The sequence below is a fragment of the Orbicella faveolata genome, unplaced genomic scaffold, assembly GCF_042242905.1.
Source record: "Orbicella faveolata isolate gen_17 unplaced genomic scaffold, um_ofav_v1 contig_1, whole genome shotgun sequence".
Classification (NCBI taxonomy): Eukaryota; Metazoa; Cnidaria; class Anthozoa; order Scleractinia; family Merulinidae; genus Orbicella; species Orbicella faveolata.
In genome coordinates, this window is record NW_028301536.1 from 28,540,001 (window position 1) to 28,560,951 (window position 20,951).

At 38.9% G+C, this 20,951-nt stretch overlaps 1 protein-coding gene and 1 pseudogene across 2 annotated transcripts in view; both read left to right on the plus strand.

Annotated features, from left to right (window-relative positions):
• The window catches only part of LOC149118672 (uncharacterized), a 21,496-nt pseudogene extending 875 nt beyond the window's left edge, over nucleotides 1-20,621 (plus strand). Inside the window, exons 2-18 of the transcript XR_016201179.1 lie at nucleotides 1-98; nucleotides 1,493-1,657; nucleotides 2,466-2,573; nucleotides 2,757-2,882; nucleotides 3,377-3,473; nucleotides 4,408-4,626; nucleotides 4,842-5,221; nucleotides 5,977-6,144; nucleotides 6,440-6,548; nucleotides 6,818-6,936; nucleotides 7,346-7,436; nucleotides 7,822-8,194; nucleotides 8,830-8,942; nucleotides 9,412-9,522; nucleotides 10,706-10,816; nucleotides 11,195-11,286; nucleotides 19,588-20,621. The exon at nucleotides 1-98 is cut by the window's left edge and continues 261 nt beyond it. The product of XR_016201179.1 is annotated as an uncharacterized LOC149118672 (transcript). The remainder of the gene's footprint in view (nucleotides 99-1,492; nucleotides 1,658-2,465; nucleotides 2,574-2,756; nucleotides 2,883-3,376; nucleotides 3,474-4,407; nucleotides 4,627-4,841; nucleotides 5,222-5,976; nucleotides 6,145-6,439; nucleotides 6,549-6,817; nucleotides 6,937-7,345; nucleotides 7,437-7,821; nucleotides 8,195-8,829; nucleotides 8,943-9,411; nucleotides 9,523-10,705; nucleotides 10,817-11,194; nucleotides 11,287-19,587) is intronic.
• LOC149118673 (uncharacterized) lies at nucleotides 11,205-13,850 on the plus strand. Its single transcript, XM_089270703.1, has 2 exons — nucleotides 11,205-11,286; nucleotides 13,113-13,850. The coding sequence occupies exon 2, from the start codon at nucleotides 13,125-13,127 to the stop codon at nucleotides 13,758-13,760; it is 636 nt and encodes a 211-aa protein (XP_089126829.1). The 5' UTR covers nucleotides 11,205-11,286; nucleotides 13,113-13,124; the 3' UTR covers nucleotides 13,761-13,850.
• Nucleotides 20,622-20,951: the final 330 nt, after the last annotated feature.

Sequence of the window (20,951 nt, forward strand, 5' to 3'; positions counted from 1 at the left end):
TTGCGCTTCGAGGCACACCCTCTGGAATGCTGGACGGGACCGCCTCCTTCAGTACATTCACCAGTGGTACAAAATGTGAAAGAGTCAACTTTCTGCAGGCATGGTTCATTATATTAGTTAGGTTACCATATCCATGAATTTTTTTCCATAGTATATAAACACAATAAGAATTCTCGCAGCGCTGAGACCTAATAGCGAGCAGGGGTCATGCATTTTATTTTTCTTCGCTTTGCTGCTTGTGTATTTACTGATAGCAAATTAATAAATACGTGAGGTAAATTCGTTTTGTATTTGATTTGCTTACATTTGATAAAAATCTCCTGATCGGTTGAAAGAAAACAATTTCTAGCCAAAACAGATTGTTGTGACATAAATTAAATCATTTTCCATTATTCCCGTTCGGCGAAACATCCCTGCAAACTGTTGTGTCCATCTTGTTCTAGAGTTAAGTCAATTTTTTTTCATAAACAGCTTAATTGTTCCAACACAGTAGTTACTGAAAAAAAAAAATGCCGAGGTATTTGTTTAGTGAGGGGTTATGTACATAAAATTAGCCTAACATAGTAAACGCGAGCGGGTTTCGAGGAAAACAGAACACAATCTGTTTTCATAATCAAGCACCGGCACGTATTGAACGTGTTTCAGCTTGCTTCAGTTAATTACTGCACTCTGGTCGCCTACTCATTATAAAAAGTGTTTACAGTGTCTCTCCTCTGTTATTTTAAGACGCATACTGAGCAGGGAGTTATGTACATAACAAATAACACATCTGTTCTTCGTGCCTGGGTTTCCATCCTCGCACGAGGGTATGAACCCTTCTTCAGTAAAGTCTGCATACGAGCCAAGTGGCTGATCAGGCCGGAGCTTATCCCGGTTTCAGTAGCATGAAACGACTAGGAGTATTTCTGCACCCCCTGGATGGGATGCTAGTCCATCGCAGAGTTACCCCACAGCATTAAATTCGCCCGTTTTCGTACCCATTTATACACCTGGGTGGAGAAAGGCACCGAGAATAAAGTGTCTTTCCCAAGAACACAACACAAGGGCTCGAGCGCGAGCCCGGTCCGCTCGCTCCGGAGTCTAGCGCACTAACCATAAGGCCACCGCGCCTCCCTTCATCAGTAGCATTCGATATATGCCGATTGTTTCCGCTAAAAGGTTAGAATTGAAGAGGTTGCAACTCTGGACGTGTTAGCTTCTAAAAAAAACAATGGGTTGTTAGCCACCATAACTATACATGTACAACACTTATAATTCAGTTATGTTTTCTTTAGAAACTGAGTAAGGGCATGCATTAAGCTTGACTCAACTTGAATCAATTGATTGAATGACAGGAAGACGAGCTGTAAACTGAATAAAATTAGACATTCTAATTCTTATCTTGAAAGTTCGTTCTGATAAATGTAAAATCGATCCCTGAAAGTTTTGCTTTATTGTGGTTATAAACAAGATCGAGCACAAAATAAACAAATTTCGTTGTTTTTCTTTCCAGCGCTTTTCTTCTGTTCCAAAAGTTCTCGCCACAGTACGTCACTCTGTCAGCAACAGGCCACAGGACGCCATGAATATCTGGATAGAAGAGCTGAAGGAAGATTATTTCAGAATCTGTCTCCGAGAAGTGAAAACATTTGACGGCAAGCATTAGAATTTACTTGTGGTGAGTTTATAGGGAATCTTCCAACATCACTTTCTTACAAAAATATTCGCATAGAAAAATAAAGTAAAAAAATTATAGGGTCTGAAAATAAAACCTGTGGACAGATGCAGCAACACGTTTAGGGCAAATGGCCGCATGTTGACGGCCATATCGAAGTAGAAGTCAATTTAATCTTCTTTCCCGGCTACGACGAATACAAAAAAAAAAAAAAAAAAATTAAGGAGCCACGGCAAGATGTCACGGACATACGCAGAGCCTACTAGGAAGATTACATGTAGATGACTTATTCACATATTGCCTAAGCTCAAATTAAAGCACTAGCCAAGAGTTATACGTAATGTTACGAGACTAAAATAGCTCACAATAACTTTCCATCAGCCGAAAAATCAGAAATTGAGCAATGCACGTATTAAGTTATGGACGCTGCAGTCTCATTTAAGAAAACGGACCATTTTCTTCAATGCCGTCTTTTTCATTCTTATCTCGAGAGTTATTTTAAATTATTTTAAAAAGTCGTGCAAAGTATGTGGCGAGCAAGAAACCCGAACGTGGTTAACAAGGGTCGCTAGGATAGCAAATCAAAACACAGAAATAATAGCATTCCGAGCCAGCCATATTGAAAAACTATATAGCTTCTCGGCGCAGTCAACAACTTTAAAATAGAATTCACTATCGAATGTTTAGTCTTAAAATGCATTCTTCGTAAAAGCTATTAAAAGATATCTTACTTGAAAATGCTACTAAAAGAAACTTTAAACCATTTTTTTTTTAATTTCAAAGTGATTTAATGAACAAATCACTTTTTCAGGACTGGCTTGCCTTTGCAAAAGGAGGAGATACGTTTAGATTCCAAGGAAAACTAAAGTTTAAAAATAATGGTGCTCCCCTAGAGGAAGACAACTTCGCTTTCTGTAAGGTAAAGCTATTTCATTGATAAAACTTTTCTCTGTAGCATGCAAGCAATAAAACAATGAATAAGGAATCATTTTTGATTGCAGCCAGCATTGGTACGGTGTCGTCCTGTCCAAAATGATAATTTCTGGGTGCATTTGTGAGTTGTGAGTTAATTGTGCAAACTTCATTGGTGTTTTCTTGACAGGAACACAATTTCACTGAAGAGTTTTACGCCTCTCCTGTCGTCATGGTAACAGCCAATCATCTTTACGACAGCAAAAATGTACATTCTACCAAGCCTGAAAACAACGTCCTTAACACTTGGATAGAGGTAAATTGCCCATACTCTTTCCCATACACAATAGAGTAGATCTAGGTCAATAAAACTCCTGTTTAGCATGACCAGGGAAGACAAAGATTTAACTTTGAATAGACAGCTGACGACTCAAAACAGCTCCTCAAACAGTTTTGGGAAGTTAAAGACTGACAACTTTTGTTCATAGTACTGTCTATTTTCTTCGTTTCCCTTTGAATGAAAGTTGCCTGCGAATTCATGAAACTCTTAACAGTCGTGCGAGAAGCCAACCGTGATATAACATTGAAAACAATAATCTCGATTCTGGGGGACCTTCCTCATTAAAAAAAAAAAAAAAAAAAAAAAAACATCATTAACAATCCTTTTCAAGTTAGCTTTCTCGTATCTACTAAACTGCTTAGAGTTAATTATAGTAGTTACATGTCTAGATTTGCTGATGATAAACTTGGTATATATAGTCTTGAGGTAAAAATTGTGATCATTTTTATGATATAAATTTCTGACAACAGGAAATAACGATTTCATCTTTTCGTGTGTGTGTAAAAGACTTGGCAGGAATGGAAAGTCAGCACGATCCCGTTACTATTGATTACGCAGTTATTGGAGGTAAATAAATAAAAATATGACTTCACTGCTTATGAAAAGGTGTTATTCCCTAAGGAACAAATGACAGGACAAAAAATAAATTTCCCCAGCTCATGGCTTACCTTGGAACTGATATTTTACTTGTTTCATAACGTTCATGTCACCCAACTTTAAGCGGGCACGACGCCACCTTAATGATAATAATAATAATAATAATAACAATTAAAACTTATATAGCGCAATTTTCAATGACGTACATGATCAAATGCGCTTTACAACTGGATAAAATGATTAAAAGTTTCTAAATACTTTGACGAACGGCAAGGTCAGACTGAAACTTGTTGTGACGCCCAATTGACTCGAAAGCTACCATGCACAACAAAATAGTTCTAAGGCTTAAGATTTGCCTTGTGGCCAAGTATTCTTTTTTTCAGTGACCGCTGTACTAGAGCTTTTTGCTTAATCGCTACATTAGTAGTGTTAATCGCTGCAACAGTAGTGTTATCTTAGCTAGCACTACTGTTGTGTAAAGGGCTGCTTAAAACTGGGGCAGCTGTTTTTGGTTTCTCGTAGAAAATAAACTTATTTCACAAGCGTTATTCCTAAAATTACTGCAGGAAGATAAAACCAAAATTCCAAATTTTACTCCTGCATCACTTTTTGTGAAGTGGTAATTCACTCACTTTGCTATCGAAATCAATGCTTCAGGAAATCGCTAAAATAAATTGTCTGACAAATACGAAAGTTTCGAATTGAAAGATCGCGAAATTTCAACAAGTTGAAAAAGGTTGATAAAGATAGGTGATTATGGGAACTGGAAGACCCAAGAGTTGAAAGTGACCGCGCTAGTAAGGATTATTTCCCGTTTCATAAAAGAATAAATACCAGAAGGTTGTGAAATGATTAGTGGCCAAAAGGATTTATATTTTTTTTATCTTGCAAATTGTGTTTGCAGATCTTGATCCATGCATTAATGTTTCTTGTGACTACTTTGCCGTTTGCAAGGCATTTGGGCCCAACCACACGCGGTGCATTTGCGAGTATACTTGTCCTTCGTTCAAAGATCCCGTGTGCTCGTCTAATGGGACCACATACGACAATGAGTGTATGTTCCAACGCGAAATGTGCTATCTGAGAGCTAACTTCACCATTTACCATCGGGGTGATTGTGCAGGTAATGTGAATAAACAGCTAGGTTCATGCATGATATGGCAGGAGTTTGTATTTTGTGTTACCTCATCGGGCATAGCTTCGACGAAAAGATAGTTCTGCTTTTGTTTTGAGGTATTTTAACAAGATCAGCATTCTTGGCATTCCCTTTATGTTGAATAGCCTTACAAACAAATTGCAACTACCCTGAAATTTCTCACAATATTTTTTGTTTTTCAGGATTTCCTTCTCAGAAAGGTCGACATAGTCTCCGTCGCACCCCAAGTTGGGCTGAAGCAGTTTGTGAGACGATCCCACTGGTACCTGACGTTTTCTATCCTGACAAACCGGTTCAGATTCAAGTTTCCGTCAATCACGCCAACTTCTCGGATCTCAGCTATGTGCACGAAGCCGTGGTAACCTGGGTGGAGGAAGTGCGAGACGACAGTTTTACAGTATGTGTTACACAGGCCGGGAGAAATGAGAAGAAAAACGGGCAAGAGCTTGCGACAGTGGACTGGTTGGCATATCAGGGGGCCCCTGACGGGGGAGTGTCGGGTAGCATGGATATGCCAACGTGGTGGACTGGAACGAACTGTCGTGCAGTATCACTACCACTGGTGAATGTACCTTTATTGTATTAATCACAATTACACCATTTTCTGGTTTCTATACATTGATTTGACAAGAAAAATTCTTTTCAATTACCCTTATCCAGCAAGGTTATTAATAGCACTTTTTTAAATTATATGTACAACTTAATTTAAGGACATAAGCGTCGATTGATTTAGAATCTGTCTTCATACCTCAATAGCGAAGCGCGCGAGTGACGTCATAACTCAGACAAACTCACGGACAAACTCAAACAATCAAAATCGAATGGTGGAAGATTTGACGCTTTTTCAAGCTCATAAGCAAGTGTTCATAAAACAATTTTTCAAACGTAAAATTTGGCTTTCACTTTCCTCATGTTTCTCTCAGAAAACGCCTATGTTGTCTGACTCTCGCAGGATTCCAATAATTTACATTCTATTTTTAGACTTCGCGCGCTTCGTTATTCATTTTAATCGACCCATAGCCAATGCTGATCTTCATGTCGTTGTAACTGAGTATGACGTTGACACAACCTTTTTCATTAGTTAGTGTTGTGCAATTTTCTTGAGCACGTTACTGAGAATTTGTAGGTGGTATGAAAAATGACAATGCAGGTGCCTGTTGTTTAACATCTTTCAGATTTTATGCTGTAGATATATTACTTCTATAAAGGTTGTGATCTCAACATATGCAATGATAATACAACGTGTAAAGCTATGAACATTTTTTCACTGATAAGATTTTTCTTTATTTCAAACTTAGTTTTGTTTATATCCTCCAGAAAAAGTTTAAATCAGTGCCCACTGTGCTTGTATCAGCGGAACATGAAAGGCGTGGTGTAAAGCACGATGCCTCCTCTGTGTGGGTAGAAGATTTGGCAACAACGTCTTTCAAGATCTGCATTAGAGAATTACAGAACTTTGATGGAGCTCACCAAAACATCCATGTTGTAAGCAATTTCCAACAATTTCTGATTTTGACACTGCAGTTTACATCTCAGTGCGAATTACATATTTTTAAAGGATATAAAAATCCTTGCTCACCCGGTCGATCCGTTCCACAAACCAACAAAAATAGTTTGCATTTCATACATCTTCATAAAACGTGATTACTCGTCACAACAAATCAAGATAGTACGTAAAAGAAAATTAAGTAGACCACAGTTCCTTAAGGCTTTTTTATAGGCTGGTTTTCTCGCATGACGGTTACAGCCTTAAAACAGAAAACTGCTTGTTTTTTAAAAGGAGTGGCTGGCATTTGGAGAGCTTCATCGACCTCTGTTCAGAGAACATGGGTCTCTACACTTCGTCAACGGAAACAGCTTATCCAAAGAATTCAACTACGCTTTCTGTCAGGTATCTACCACTGAACCTCATTGCTGACTTCTGTTGTTTAAATAAAATTCTCTCTACATCTTCCTGTCTATCTGTTAATAGCATTGTCTGTCTGTCTGTCCGCCTATCTACCTGCCTGTCCGTCTGCCTGTCTTTCTGTCTGTCTCTGTCTGGTGGTCTGTCTGTTTCATATCTTTCAAGACATGTTCCATTTAAAATATACATATATATACAAACGATTTATTTTCATTGGTATTATTTTAATTTGCTCTATTCCTCTCTTTCATTAAGATGTTGCTTTTACGAAGCATTACAACGACTCTCCAGTAGTGTTAGTGACTGCAAATCATTCAACAAGCGGAGGAAACCTTAATCCTCTCTACAACTCCATCTCAGCTTGGGTAGAGGTAAGATGTCCACCTAGGGGCATTGGGACTCGCCCCGAAAAATGAGAGCGAAGACAAAAACAAAAAAAGCGGAGTACAAGTCTACTTAATTTCTCTAAGGAAGCAAAAAGTTATCGGATTACTTAACAATTTCGACGTATTGTGTTTAAACGTCAGAAACACATGGTTAGTTCAAACGCAAAAACAAAACGCAAAGACAAGGGTCTTGAGAGTAGCATGGAATGAAATAATGGTACATTTCTTGCGAATATGTACAAAAGAATGGTTCCGTTTTGCTGTTACTGCAAAGTGCCAACACATTGTAAAATCCTGTAATTATAACCCGTGATTCTTAATAATTAAGACGTTATTCAGTACATTTTGTTACTATACAGGGTGTTTTATTGACTTTCTCTTATTTCCTTTGCAGTATATAAACACGACTGGATTTAGAGCTTGTGTGAAGGAGTTGTTTGTGAACCAGCATGATCCTCTGTCAATCTCATATGCAATCATGCCAGGTACGACGTAAAAAAGAGATATCTAGCACTATTTAAGCATACAATTTGACACAGCCTATGATAAATCAAGTGAAACGAGTACAACTACATGTAGCATTCCGCGAAGATGGCTTTTTTTGCAAAGACGTGGATGACGTTTCATTAAGGAAATTTCGGTTTGAAGCTTAAGCAAAACAATGTGCGCAGTTCAGGTACTTATTTCAGATTCTCAACAAGGAAAGTTTTTTTCATGTTTCCCTTTTATTCACAGCATGGTTATGGTCTTTACGATGAAGTAGTTGTCCATAGCTAGGCTGATTAGCAGGATTCGCTTTGCAATACATTCAAGACGCCTTTAACATGATATTTCTTTATCTTACTTATCCCTTTTATCCTGGCACAAAAGATGTGTGTGAACCGGGCTGGACTTTCTACAACGGCTGCTGTTACTACAGCAGTGAAACTTGTGAGACATGGTCCAACGCAAGTACCATCTGCAGAAGTATGGGAGCAAATCTACCCGCGATTGAAAGTCAGGAGGAGAACGTGTACATTCAGCACAGACATCATGGAGATAAGGCTTGGATTGGTTTGAATGACATTGCCACAGAAGGGCTCTTCACCTGGGTGGATAGCAGTCGTGATAAATTCCGCTTCTGGGCCGCGAAACAACCAAACGACTTTAGGGGGGAGGACTGTGTACACACTCTTGGTGCTAGGCATGGATACACGTGGAATGACGTGGACTGTTCTACATGTCATCAGTATACTTGCAAAAAAAGGTTGGAAACAACTACTTCTGTTTCCCCCTTTGACTAATTTCCTGTTTATTTGACTTTTTTGCCTGAAAAAAAAAACACCTTTACTTTCCCTCCAGCAAATTGAATTTTAACTAAATTGTAAATGCACGAATGTTTCATTTTAAGGAGTATTTCTTACAGCAAGAAGAGTGACAACTGTCTTGATAATGTCAATAAAATTATAATTATAACGATTATAATGATGATCTAATGATAAAGATGATAATAACAACGTCAAATGCAGTGTTTAAAGAACAGTTTATTGATGACTTCTCTGAGACAGCTTTGCTTTTAATCTAGTGTTCTTTCAAGTAAGCCCTTAGACTATTGTATTTAGTCAAGGTAATGTTCCAAGCTTTCAACGATTTACGGCATCATCAGCGTTTGAAAAGATTTCGATTTCGTTGTTCAGCTATATATCCCATTCGAAAGAACACTTCCTCAGTATCTATCATGCTACCGAGGGACAACACTGAAAGCTTCACATTTTTAAAAAAGGTAAAGATAAGAAGTAATTGAAGATTAATTATCTTGTTTCTTGTTCCGTGAAATAAATGAAATTGAATTTAGGTTATCTTTATCTCCTATGGTTTTGACTCACGTGTTTTATCTTCAGATTATGATGAGTGTACCAGTTCGCCGTGTTTGAATGGAGGAACCTGTGTAAACGGTAAAAGAAATTTCAATTGTATCTGCCCTGGAACTCATAAAGGGAGGATATGCAAAGGTAATTTGCCGATAAGTCCAATCTTTTATAAAATTGTAGATTAAACTCAAGTTACATGCCGATTGGGTGAATGTATGAACGAATGGATGGATGGACGAACGAACGAACGAAAGAACGAACGAACGAACGAACGAACGAACGAACGGAAGAAAGAACGAAAGAGAGAAAGAACGAACGAACGAACGACTGAATCATATATCGTATTCTGTCGAGGTCTCCACGTTCCGTGTCACCTTTTTTTAGTCATTACAGACTGGTTATAATAGATGAGTTAGGAAATATGATAGGAACAATTCAAAATATATAAGCATTTTAAAAATGGAGTGATTAAGAAAATGCCATCACTTTAAATGATATTCACTGTGAATTTTCTCGATTTGGAATAAGGGCTGCAAAATTAAAACGTTTTCAAACCAAATTCAGGGCGAAAAATTACTTCAAAGGATTACAGGATATTCCTCTGTTGCAGAGTTTGATGAATGTTCCAGTAGTCCCTGTCTGAACGGAGGCACTTGTACTGATGGAGTTAATAACTACACTTGTTCCTGCCCCTCACCATATTTTGGAAATCAGTGTCAAGGTAATTGTAACAGCATGTTTCTTGCAGAATACTATGAAGCAAATTGAACCCTGTTCGGGTCGGAAGGTGAGGGGATTGGGCTGTTGAGGCCTTCACCCTATAGCTCTTAGGGTACATCAAAGCTGTGATGATGAAACTGGAAGAATTTAGAGCACGTTCAAAGGTGTTTCTTTTTGGATCCTTTTAAACACAGAATGATAACACGTCCAAACAACTACCATTTTAGAACCCCCATCTTCGATTTCGTGAGTTTTCGCGAAATGTCCGAAAACCGCCTAAACGGGCGAAATGCCTGCCTAAGTTGCGTAAGTTTCCTATTGGGCCCTCGCTGCTATTTTGACATATCAAAAGCTTCCTGTGAACCAAATCTTAAATACATCCCCTTCGTGGGTTCATGTAATTTTCTTTTTAAATAATGAGTCAGCGGTCTGGAAGTTTTTCTTGTTTTTAATTGTGGTCTGGAAGTTGCCGTAGTCGATTGTGGTTTTCCCTTATCTCAGAGGTATCGAGAACGCTTTGCGTTTAATCATTTTGCCGAGTATATTTCTATTAAAAGGCCTCATTAAAACCGTTTTAATTTTCGGGAGCTTTTACGAAGCCACGTAACATGACTTTAGGTAACTCTTGAATTCAGTCTCAACTGCAAAGATGTCTAAGCTATCGATTAATTCGGTTCTATACTATACGCATGCGCCTTGTTGAATGCCAAATGATTTTCAAATTTTCAGCATTACAGCGGCCGACAAGTTGGCGAAGTGGTAGGGTTTTGAACTTGGGTAAATTCCACTCTTGACGTGGGCATAAATTTTTCTTCTTCTCCTCCCCTTTTTTAAGGTTCCCTTCTGTGTACATCATTTCGTTCGCTGTATGTCGTACATTTCCAGTATTTAATCGTGCCGTATTTTACTTTATTGGTTCCCTGCCTTTATGTAAGGTGCACGTCGTTTGAGAATTTGCGCGATTCGTCGATTTCAGGATTCTCAAAGTTTGAGAGTACCCGAGTTACGTCAATAAAGTTTACGACTGATCAACTGAGAGGTCGTGTGACAAACCGCATTTATCCGTAGCTATCTAATTATTTGTTAAATGCAGTGGAAATCACTTATAAGTATAGTTCTAGTATTAGAAGTTCTAACAAAGACAAAAACAAACGAAAGGCAATCTCCTGAACTTCTATTAACAGAAACAGATGAATGTAAGTCTAGTCCATGTCTGAACGGTGGAACTTGCATTGATGGAGTCTACAATTTTACCTGTGTTTGTCAGAGCGCGTTCAATGGAAAACGTTGTGAAGGTACTGTTACTTTGGTTTAGCCATTTTCTCAACACTTTTAAAAATTGAAGGAAATCTCACAGTAAAAATTTCGTGAGGTAGAATAATACCACGATTGGAAGAGCTTTAAAAGAATTGCAATCTACAAACTTGAAAAAAGTTGACCATTTTTTTTTTCAAGTTGGGCGGTCCGAGACGTTCCTCCTTTAAGGTTACCAGTTACCCTGAATCATGCAAAAGAAGTTATAAAGCTTTATTAGGCATTGACAAGGTCACTCTAGTGCCTCAGATGTTTTTTTCTTCAAAAAATATTTTTCAAGGATTCAAGTTCCAACAAGATTTTAAGTCATCACAAAGCAATGATGAAACTCACACTAACAATGTCATTTGTCAATGAAGGTAACGCCAGAATATCATGTAAAGATCTACTGGACGCCGGGAACACCACGAGTGGATCGTACTCTCTGAAAGTCAATGGCAATTCATTTCAGGTAGGATTCCACGCTTTTTATATGACAACTTAATCTATCTGATATAGAGGGAGGTTTTCATTATGCATAAAACGGACTGTCTATCAATTCTCACACTAGGCTAGCTTTCCCCAGCACCATAACTTCGTATCATCGCTCGTCACATTCGAGCATGATTTGGGATCATTTTTACCGATATATAATTCAAAATCATATATGTATCTGGCTGGAGGAGATCTCGTAGATCGCATGTGACTACCATAGCTTTCGAGACTGAGAGCCTGTTAAAACGTGAAAATCAAGAAGTGTTTAAAAATGAAAACATTTTGCCCGTGTTTTCAAATAAAAAATCACTTGAAAACTGCTACTATTAACCTCGATTTCGCTGAATTTATACTGGATTTGTGAGAACCGTGTTAAGACTTTGCACCAAAAGAGCTGGCGTGTTTTTGGAAAATCGATCAGACAGTCTGGATCTCCAAGAACATAGCCGCAGAATTTGACTTGTCACTGATAATCTTGATGAAATTCTGTCCTAGAGTTTGCTTTCCACAAGGCTTATTGGTATGCCGTTTGACGCAAGGAAGACTAAATTCACCGTCTTTTCGTTGAATCATGAATTGTACAATTTAATTAACAGTGCTTTTAACATGAACCAACACGAAAGTACAGATATCAAAACCGCTACAGAGAGTTGATCTATAGCTTTCTTAAGGCCTGCATCGTCCTAAATGGACTGAACAAGAGCTTCCTACATCGCGAATCGATTGAACTTCAAAAAAACTAGGCACTCAACATGTTGTCGTTACGTCAATTATCGACCGGAAGCCACGCAAATAAATTTCTTTCGCGCTGGCGAATCACAGACAATTCCGATAGTTAGCTAGGCCTAGAACGCCTAAAATTGATAAAACAAGGAAATTCTACTCACGATCAGCGTTTGACCTAATGTTCTTCACTCCGTTCGTAGCCATGTTTTGCTCGCAGATAGCAATTTCCCGGATCTACTTGAATTTTATTGAGCGGGAAATGACATATCCAGACTTCAACAGCTTTTTTGCTAAGTCTTTTAGCGACGTCAAAGTTCAGAGCAAATAACGTGAACAACAGCTAGAAATGTCTAGTCCATTGCACGTCTATGCCCTAAATTCATGTGACTAAAGCTACTGGCTGTCTAAAGCCGGCAAGCGCAATATTGTCGCCACCGTTCAGTTTCTCTTCCAGGCAATTTTCTTCAAACTCTTCAATTCACTGCTGCGAGACTTGTAAGAATAAGGTCCACTTTTGTACCAAGTTTGTGAGTCATTTTCACGTGCTCCGGCATTTTATCCCCTGAAGGTCACGCTAAGTCAATGTTCAAAGGCTCATCTCTGGCCCTTTTTTTTTTCCGGAGATCTTAATTCGTTGTCGGAGGTACTTGAATTGCTTTCACGCTTTTTCTTTCTTTAAAAAGGAAAAGCGTGAAAGCAGTTCAAAGTAGCAATTTAAAGTAGCATCGGACAAAAAGCGTTAAAAAGAACTATTTGAAATGCGGAGAGCTTCAGAAATACGACTATCCGCCCAGCGTGCCTCGACCCAGTCCGAATAATTGTAGATTATTTTCAATCAGGTGTAAGATACAAGTGTTTTCTTCATGGCGCGTAAGGAAAGGCTGATTTCCCTATAATCGTTACAGTACGACGAGGGCATGGATCAAACATCAAGGCACTGAATTCCGTCATATTTTCAGATCATCGCAACGATGGCTGCTATCTTTAGAGAGTGCTGATGATACATAGTCCCCGAAAATCTTGCTATCGCACGCAAAACCGGAATCTTGAGTAGTTGTTTGGTTTTATTTTCGTCAGGTTTATTGCGACATGTCAGCAAACGCAGGTGGATGGACTCTTATTGCTCGGTTTTCAAACGCTGATGCAAAAAACTGGATGCGAGATGATGCTTACTGGTGGTATGACATCCAAACTTCACAGGGGTCCCCTATAAGCACGTCAAGCAACTATGACATGATATCTGAAGCATTTTGGAGAGTTAAAGGAAGTGAGATTAAAATCACACGCAGCGATGATAGCTCAAACACTGCTCTCCTTCGTACATATACCAACTGCCTTAGTGGAAACACTCTCAGGGGATTCTTATCCAGTTATGGCAAGTTCAGTTATCGCAACATTTGGTCTGACGATAAATGCCTTGGAAGCTGTCCAGTGAATTATGGAGGCTTGTATAGCTCTACAGCTGGCTTCAAAGAAGCACACTGTAATGGCAATATTCAGAGCAGCAGCCGCATTGGTTTCTGGTGTCAATGGAGTACCGGTGATGGTTCGGTGATGATGTTTGGAGGAGGAGGAAGTGGATGTAACCGAGCAGATCATGGTATTGGTATCACCGAGAATAACTATGGAGCGTTTGAAGAATGGGCTGATTCGGGAGAAAGTGATTTTGGAAATTACGCCCCTGATTCCACTTCTTCTTACTCCTTGAATTTGTGGATTCGTTAAAAATAAGAACACAGCGAAGTGTTTCTCTTTCTAAATAGATCTCATGTGTCAAACATTTATACAATCAATGAGCCAAGCAATGTTCTAAAAGTGATTTCACAGTTCTTTATTGCCTATTAAATGACGTAAGTTTTTTTTTTTTTTTTTTTTTTTTTTTTTTTTTTTTGTCCTAAAAAATTTGGAGTTGCAATTTTTCGGTGGCCCGGATCGAATTTTCCGTCTAGAACATTTCCATCTGGTTATTAGTACTGAAGCACAGGAGAGAGCTTTACTACGAGAATTTATAAGTTAGGCCGGAAGTAATTGGTTAAATTAGGCCATTTTTGTATTTTCGGTATCGGATCAGACCGGACTGAAACCGGGATTTTCGTCTCAAGTTTGTTAAGCAACTGATATTTTGAAGTGCGCAAGCCAAAGGCACTTGTTGCCCTGACTGTATGTGAAGGTAAAAAAGGAGAGGGATTTTCCGTACTTAAGGACGGTGCCTAATAAATACAAAGGTTTTTGCGCCAGGTTAGGACCTTGCGGAAAAAGTAGATCTTTGCAAGGGCTATCGGAATCCACAAAGAAAAAAGAGGGTAGCCACGCATTTTTTCGAGATAATTAGCCTTGAATCTCAACAAAAATGCTGACATCAGCATTTTTCTGAAAATAGAAGGAGAGGATATTTCTTCACAGCTTTCTTTATAATTCGCCTTTACATACAGAGAAGCAAACACATTAATAAAGATCTGAAAACTACATGGTAAATGGTAACATAAAAACCATTTTTGGTATGTTTTTGGTAACAAAATCGTTGCAACAGCACTTTTAGCGTCTCTGACAGCCTTCCTCTGTTTCAGCTAAAATACAGTCTAAACATCTTTTGCTCACAACCAGAAACTAATCACCTGCTGAATAGGCTTACCACTTCCATTTCATAACATAAAATGTAAGGGTAACCACGCGTTTTTTAAAGTTATTGATCCTTTTTTAAACTTTTTACGGTGCCTGTTACATTTCTTCCTGTCACCTCCCCAGTAAGTAAAACATTTTCGTATTTCGCCCTTGTTTTGCCCGCGCACTACGCCATCTGCAGGTACATGTTTACAGTTGGATTCATGGATAGTAGGATTTCAGTATAATTTTCGACAGATAACAGCTAGTTTGTCAGCTGGAAGACGTTAATAGTTAGTGGTTAGCGAAATGCTGCTGTTCTGGTGTACCTGGTTTAAGTACAGGTTCATTAAACTTGATTTGGTCACAGCAGGAAAATTTTGCTTGCAATATTTAGTCGTGTACTTGGTAGCGTAGTTGATTGCGTCACGTCAACCCAGCGCGCGCGTGGCGCTTAAACCATTCCTTGCGTGATGCGCAGAACGTGCGCGCACTAACAAAAGTAGGCACCGTCCTTAAAAAGGCTGTTTATTGTTGTATAGTGCGTTAGTCAGAATTATACTCCTTGCATTTCAATTCTATATCTAATGGCTCGTGCCTTAGCTCCAAACTATATTATAATCAGTGATTTATATTTTTAATAAAATGATGGATGCAAAGGCTTACCAGGCACAATTTAGGTACTTTTAAATGTTAAAATACCAGATATTTTCGTTCAGTTTTAAGTACTTTTAAGCAAACGCAGAGGCTCCATTAACTGACTACTGTAACAGTCTTTGACCTAATTGAGAAAACTGGATGATTCCTGCGACATTACTTTTTTTATTATTATTTTATTTTATTGATCAAAAACATATTACAATATTGCAACACCTGCGACATTACATTGTCAAGCAGTTTTCTTTCACTTTTGGTTTTGTGGACACAATTGTATCTGACATAGTTTGCAGTACTTAGTGTTTTCCTATAACTTGTCAGTAAATTGAGCAATTGCTACTGTAGAAAATAAAAGTTTTAAAGGCGGGAAACAAAAGTGTTGGCTTTTTCGCAATTTTCCTTTCTAGTGCTCCTTAGTCCTCTGATGTTTAAATTAAAAAGCAACTTTCTTGCATCATCTAAGTAATAGCACGGTCTCATTTAATTGGCAAAGATTGATTCTGGATATTTAGGGCATGGCTTATATTCCCTTTCTGTTAACGTTACGACGGCGACGCCGTGGACGACGCCTCGTCAAAAATGAATTTATATTTTACCAGCGAAATTCGAAAGTACCTAGATCTGTTTAGCATACCAATTACTCTAAAATCGTGCTCAGGCCAAATACGCAGTTACAGCGTTCAATTCCAAATGGAAACAGAAAAGAAAATTAGCCGTCGCTTTTCGCGTTCCTCAGACTACGCAGAACTTAGTCATTTCACGGTGTTGTTTTGCAGAGGGGGGCATGAGTAAAATTCGGGTGGATGGAAGGCCTAACCGGAGAAATAAAGGTCCGGTAATACGGGCAACATTTTTCTTCAATTTGTCTCGCAGCATTGTTGCATTGTAAGTTGAAACACATTGTTGCACGTATTACCACGTTTGTGACCAACTTGTCCCGCAGCAAAATACAGTGTTGTAAGTTAAGGCAACATGTTGCGCAAAGTAGACTCGAGTTCTACTTTCTGCAGCAAATTTTAGTTTTGCTGCTCGTATTACCACTCAGGCTACAACTTGTCTCGCAACAAATTTGAATTCAACGCTTGTGATTGGCTGTCGCGAAGCGTTGCAACGCGGCAAATAAAAAAACATGGCGGACGGTGAAGACAAGCCTGAATTCGAAGTAGACCAGTAACTCTCGGAAAGTCATAAATTTGCCTTTTACAAAGACCTCGAGGGCTATCATAGTCTTTGGGACGCCTCGTTTGTCCCTTCAAAACAAGCCGGAAAAAAGGCAAAAGGCTTGGAAGAACTGTCGCAAAAATACAACTTTTCGCCTAGCTACCTGAAACGACACTGAGCTTCATACTGAGAGAACTTCGCTGGCACGCAAAATTAAGAAGAAAATGACGGCCAGAAGTCGAAGTGGAACCTCGTCGAAATTCTAAATTATATTAAAGAAGGCGCCATCTTTATTTACACACGATTAACCAATTATACCTGTAGAATTCTGCACACTTGCAACACTGTATTTTGCTGCGAGACAAGTTGGTCACAAACGTGGTAATACGCGCAATAATGTATTTCAACTTACAATACAACAATGTTGGGAGACAAGTTGAAGAAAAATGTTGGCCGTATAACCGGACCTTTAAGCTCCTTTTCAAATTCCTCTGTCGTGTTGTGGACGGGGCCTTAACGAGCAGTACAATGGTTCTGCACGTGCGTTTTGAATCTTTGTACATTTCATACCTGTCATCTGCTAAACAGCAATGCGAAATGACAAGTTCTGAGTATTTTGGAGAACGTACACCGCAATGGCTATTTTTTTTTTAACTTTTTTTTTTTTTTTTTTCGGATCTTCCTTTGGAATTTAGTGCTGTCATTACATATTTAGGCTGAACAAGATTTTAGACCGATAGGCGTTCTGAGCAGATCTACATAGTTGCGACATTCGAAGGCGGAATATAAATTCATTTTTTACAAGGCGTTGTCTTTGGTTTCGCCGTCTTCACTGCTAAGGAAATCGAAAATAGCAGATGCTGGCGTTTACCGTAGTTTTCGTACCCAGTCCCTACTCTGTGTTATCTTCAAGGCGTGTAACTTCTCTGTTACTAAATTATTTTAAAGATCACAGTTCTCGCGCCGAAAACAAAGAAAAGGCAAGCTCTCCTTTTTTGTCACAGAAACATATGAATGTAAGTCCAGTCCATGTCTGAACGGTGGAAACTGGGTGCGTGGATGGACTCTACAATTTTACCTGTGTTTGTTCAAGCGCATTCATTGGGAAGCGTTGTGAAGGTAGGATCACTTCGCGTGATTTCATCATTGGGAAGTTACCCAGAATGTTGCAAAAGAAGTCTTCAAGTTTAATAGCGCATTGGCAAGGTTACTTGAAAATTTCAGTTTAAACGATTCCGGATCAAAAATAACAAAGGTTTTACTATAACATCTCTCCAAATTTCTACCGGAGATTTTTCTCCAGGATTAGATTGGTGCCAACATCAATACAAGGCACACGCCAGCACTGATGCTGTCATTTTGCCATTCAGGTGTCTCCAGAATATCATGTAAAAATCTTCTGGACGCCGGGTACACCCCGTGTGGATCATACTCTTTGAACGTCAATGGTAATTCATTTTAGGTAGGCTTCCAGGTTAGCCGACTAAACATGCTTAGTTATACAAATATTAAACAATTTCCCAGGTGGTATTTCGGTATTTTTAACCTTGAACCACGGTATTTGTTTTTCTCCAGTCCTGCCGGAATGCATTTTTCAGGGTTTTGGTACGGTCAGTAAAAAAACGTATCCGGTTCAGGTTTTTCCGAACATTTTCGGAGAAGGGGAGGGAGGTAGTGAACGCGCAATCCATATTACTTACCAGTCTTACCCATATCATTTGAGCGGGTGGAAGAGGACGGGGAGCGTGAAGCTTTAATAAGCGCTGGGGAAGGGGTCGGTAGGAGAAAGGCCAAAGGGGTGGAAGGGTTGGATAGCTGGGAATTCATAAGAAAAATCTACGTACGCTGGGAAAAATTGAAGCTAAGAAGGATATCCGCCTCTATATCGTAATGCAAAATATACCTGGAGAGTAAGAAAGGACTAATACAAAATATAAAGGAAGAAAAAAAACTTATATCTGAAAGTCTTTCAGAGCATAGAACAACAAGTTATGTGTTTAATAATAAATTATACATGAAAAAACCACTCGATTCTGATTGGCTGAGAGCAGTGCAGTTCAAGTGTAACACCAGTGGAAATTACACATCGTCAGTAATTCTGGATTATGACTGGCTGAAAGACAATAGGAAAATTTCTAAGCCAATGATATCACGTAAAATGACGAGGAAAATTTTGTGCGGAAACTTTGAAAAAAGTTTTCTCCAATGAGAAAAATGGCTTCAAGAAAGATCTTCCTGCACTTCCTCCACGCGAATTTTTTTGACCCCTTTCTTTCTTTTGACCCCTTTCTTTTATTTAGAACTCATTTTGCCAGACAAACTGGCGTGCGTACGTCTCGATACCGCAAAAGAGGGAATGGAATTCAAAGTAGTATCTTCTAAAGGAACAGTTATCTTTACGACTGCTCCTCTCAGTGTGACATATAAAAATAAGGTATATACTAATAGTATACTTTCCTCCTATCCAGGACGAGACAGGTTTCATTTAAAATATGGTCATTTGCATTTGGTTGGCAAATGACCATAATCGCAAATTAAGTTACTCAGAAGTTCAGGTTTTGACCACTTTCTTTTATTTAGAACTCATTTTTTCAGACAAACTGGCGTGCGTACGTCTCGATACCGCAAAAGAGGGAATAGGATTCAAAGTAGTATCTTCTAAGGGGACAGTTATCATTAAGACTGATCCCCTCAGTGTGACATATGTCAGTGACTTGTACTGACTGTCAGGGTTCGGCAAATGAACACGTATTGATAAAATTAAGAACTTGAAGAAACATATGGCTACCGACTACCGAAATTTTGATACATTTTGAAATGTTCAAAGAAAATGCTATTTATAAACTTCTGAAGTAGCCTTGAAACGATCATGGCCATTCTATTTCCATTTTAACGCAGTTACCCCTCATTAAATTGCAGTAGTCAAAGTGAGATTGAACAAAAGCATTGTATTTGCTGAGAAGTGTAGATCGTGGAACAAATGGTTTAATTCGTTTCGTGAATCCAATTCTGGAGGCGATTTTTTTAACTAACATTATAACGAGACAAAAAGTAAAGCTGTTTTCTCAATAAATACTATAACAAGACGATCATCATGGTTTCATTAATAATCAACATTTTTTGGTCTTCTTAGGTGTATTGTGACATGTCCTCTAATGGTGGTGGTTGGACTCTCATCTCACGTTTCTCAAATGCTGAGAGTGCAAACTGGATGCAGTCTAGCGGCAGCTGGTGGTATGACCGCACATCTTCATACGGCAGCGTTACCAGTCCATCAAATAACTACGACATGATATCACCGGCATTCTGGCTTGTCACTGGCAATTACATCAAAATAACCCGCAGTGATGACAGCTCGAACACAGCCTTGTTATACACCAGCAGCTGTACTGGCGGGAAAACCTTTAGAAGCTTTATAACAAGTTACGGCAACTTCAGGCACGGCACGACATGGAACAGCAATGCATGTCGTGGATCCTGTTACTTGTACTACGGGGGAAGTTATAAATCTACAGTGGGCTTCGGCAACGCGCACTGCAGCAGCAATCTTAAAAGTAGTCGTTACCTGTCATTCTGGTGCGACTGGAGCACTGGCGACGGATCCGTGATGATGATTGGTGGAGGAGGTGACGGATGCAATAGGGCAGATCATGGGATTGGCAATACGGAAGCCGGTAACGCTCGTTTCGCAAAGGAGACTGTGATGGAGACTTTGGAGATAGTTGTAGCACTCCCAGTAGTTATTCTCTCAACCTGTGGATTAAATAGCTGCAAGATGTTTTACTGATGTAAGTGCGAGTGTCATCTTTTATTTATTCATTTCTTTTTTTCCATTTCTGATCCTGTGATGCCCCTGAACTGTGAATCATTAACAATGCAAACTCCAAAATGAGTGGCTGATAGTAAAAGAGCTTTCGTTACCACTTCTGTAGAGAACTAAGGCATGTTTCGTAGAGGGCAATCGCAAACATCGTTTCCCGATATCAACACAGATATGATGATTTTAGAGGAGCTAGTGTCTGATGAATGTAACTCAGTTTGAATAGCCATTTTATAAGCATGTCATTTTGACGATTTGTCATACAGTAGTTGCCATGGTAGCGCGCGATTAGAGGTATCAGATGTCATGCGGCTGAATGATGCTAAATAAACAGTTTCTTATTTTCACTTGTCTTATACATTGTTGGGATGGGCTAGCTGCCAAAATTCCCAGGGATAATGAGGGGATATCTTAGAGCGATACGCCAAAGATTCAAAAGTCCGTTTTTCATTGACTCGATCAGTTTTCTTAACTTGTTCAAAAAATTTAAAATTACATGGAACAATTTAAGCCAATTTCCACTTTGAATAAACAGATTTGAACCGTGGGTCAACTCGCAGAGATTCTCTTCCATTGCACTCGGGTGTTTTCGGTTTTAGCACAAAGAATAAATTACATTACTTAACGCCGAGTGAGGCGTTTACATAATTGATCCTCAACTCCCAATTATCCACGTC

What these genes read in the sequence shown, in the direction of transcription:
- LOC149118673 (XM_089270703.1), top strand. Translation starts at nt 13,125, where the DNA reads ATGTCAGCAAACGCAGGTGGATGGACTCTTATTGCTCGGTTTTCAAAC.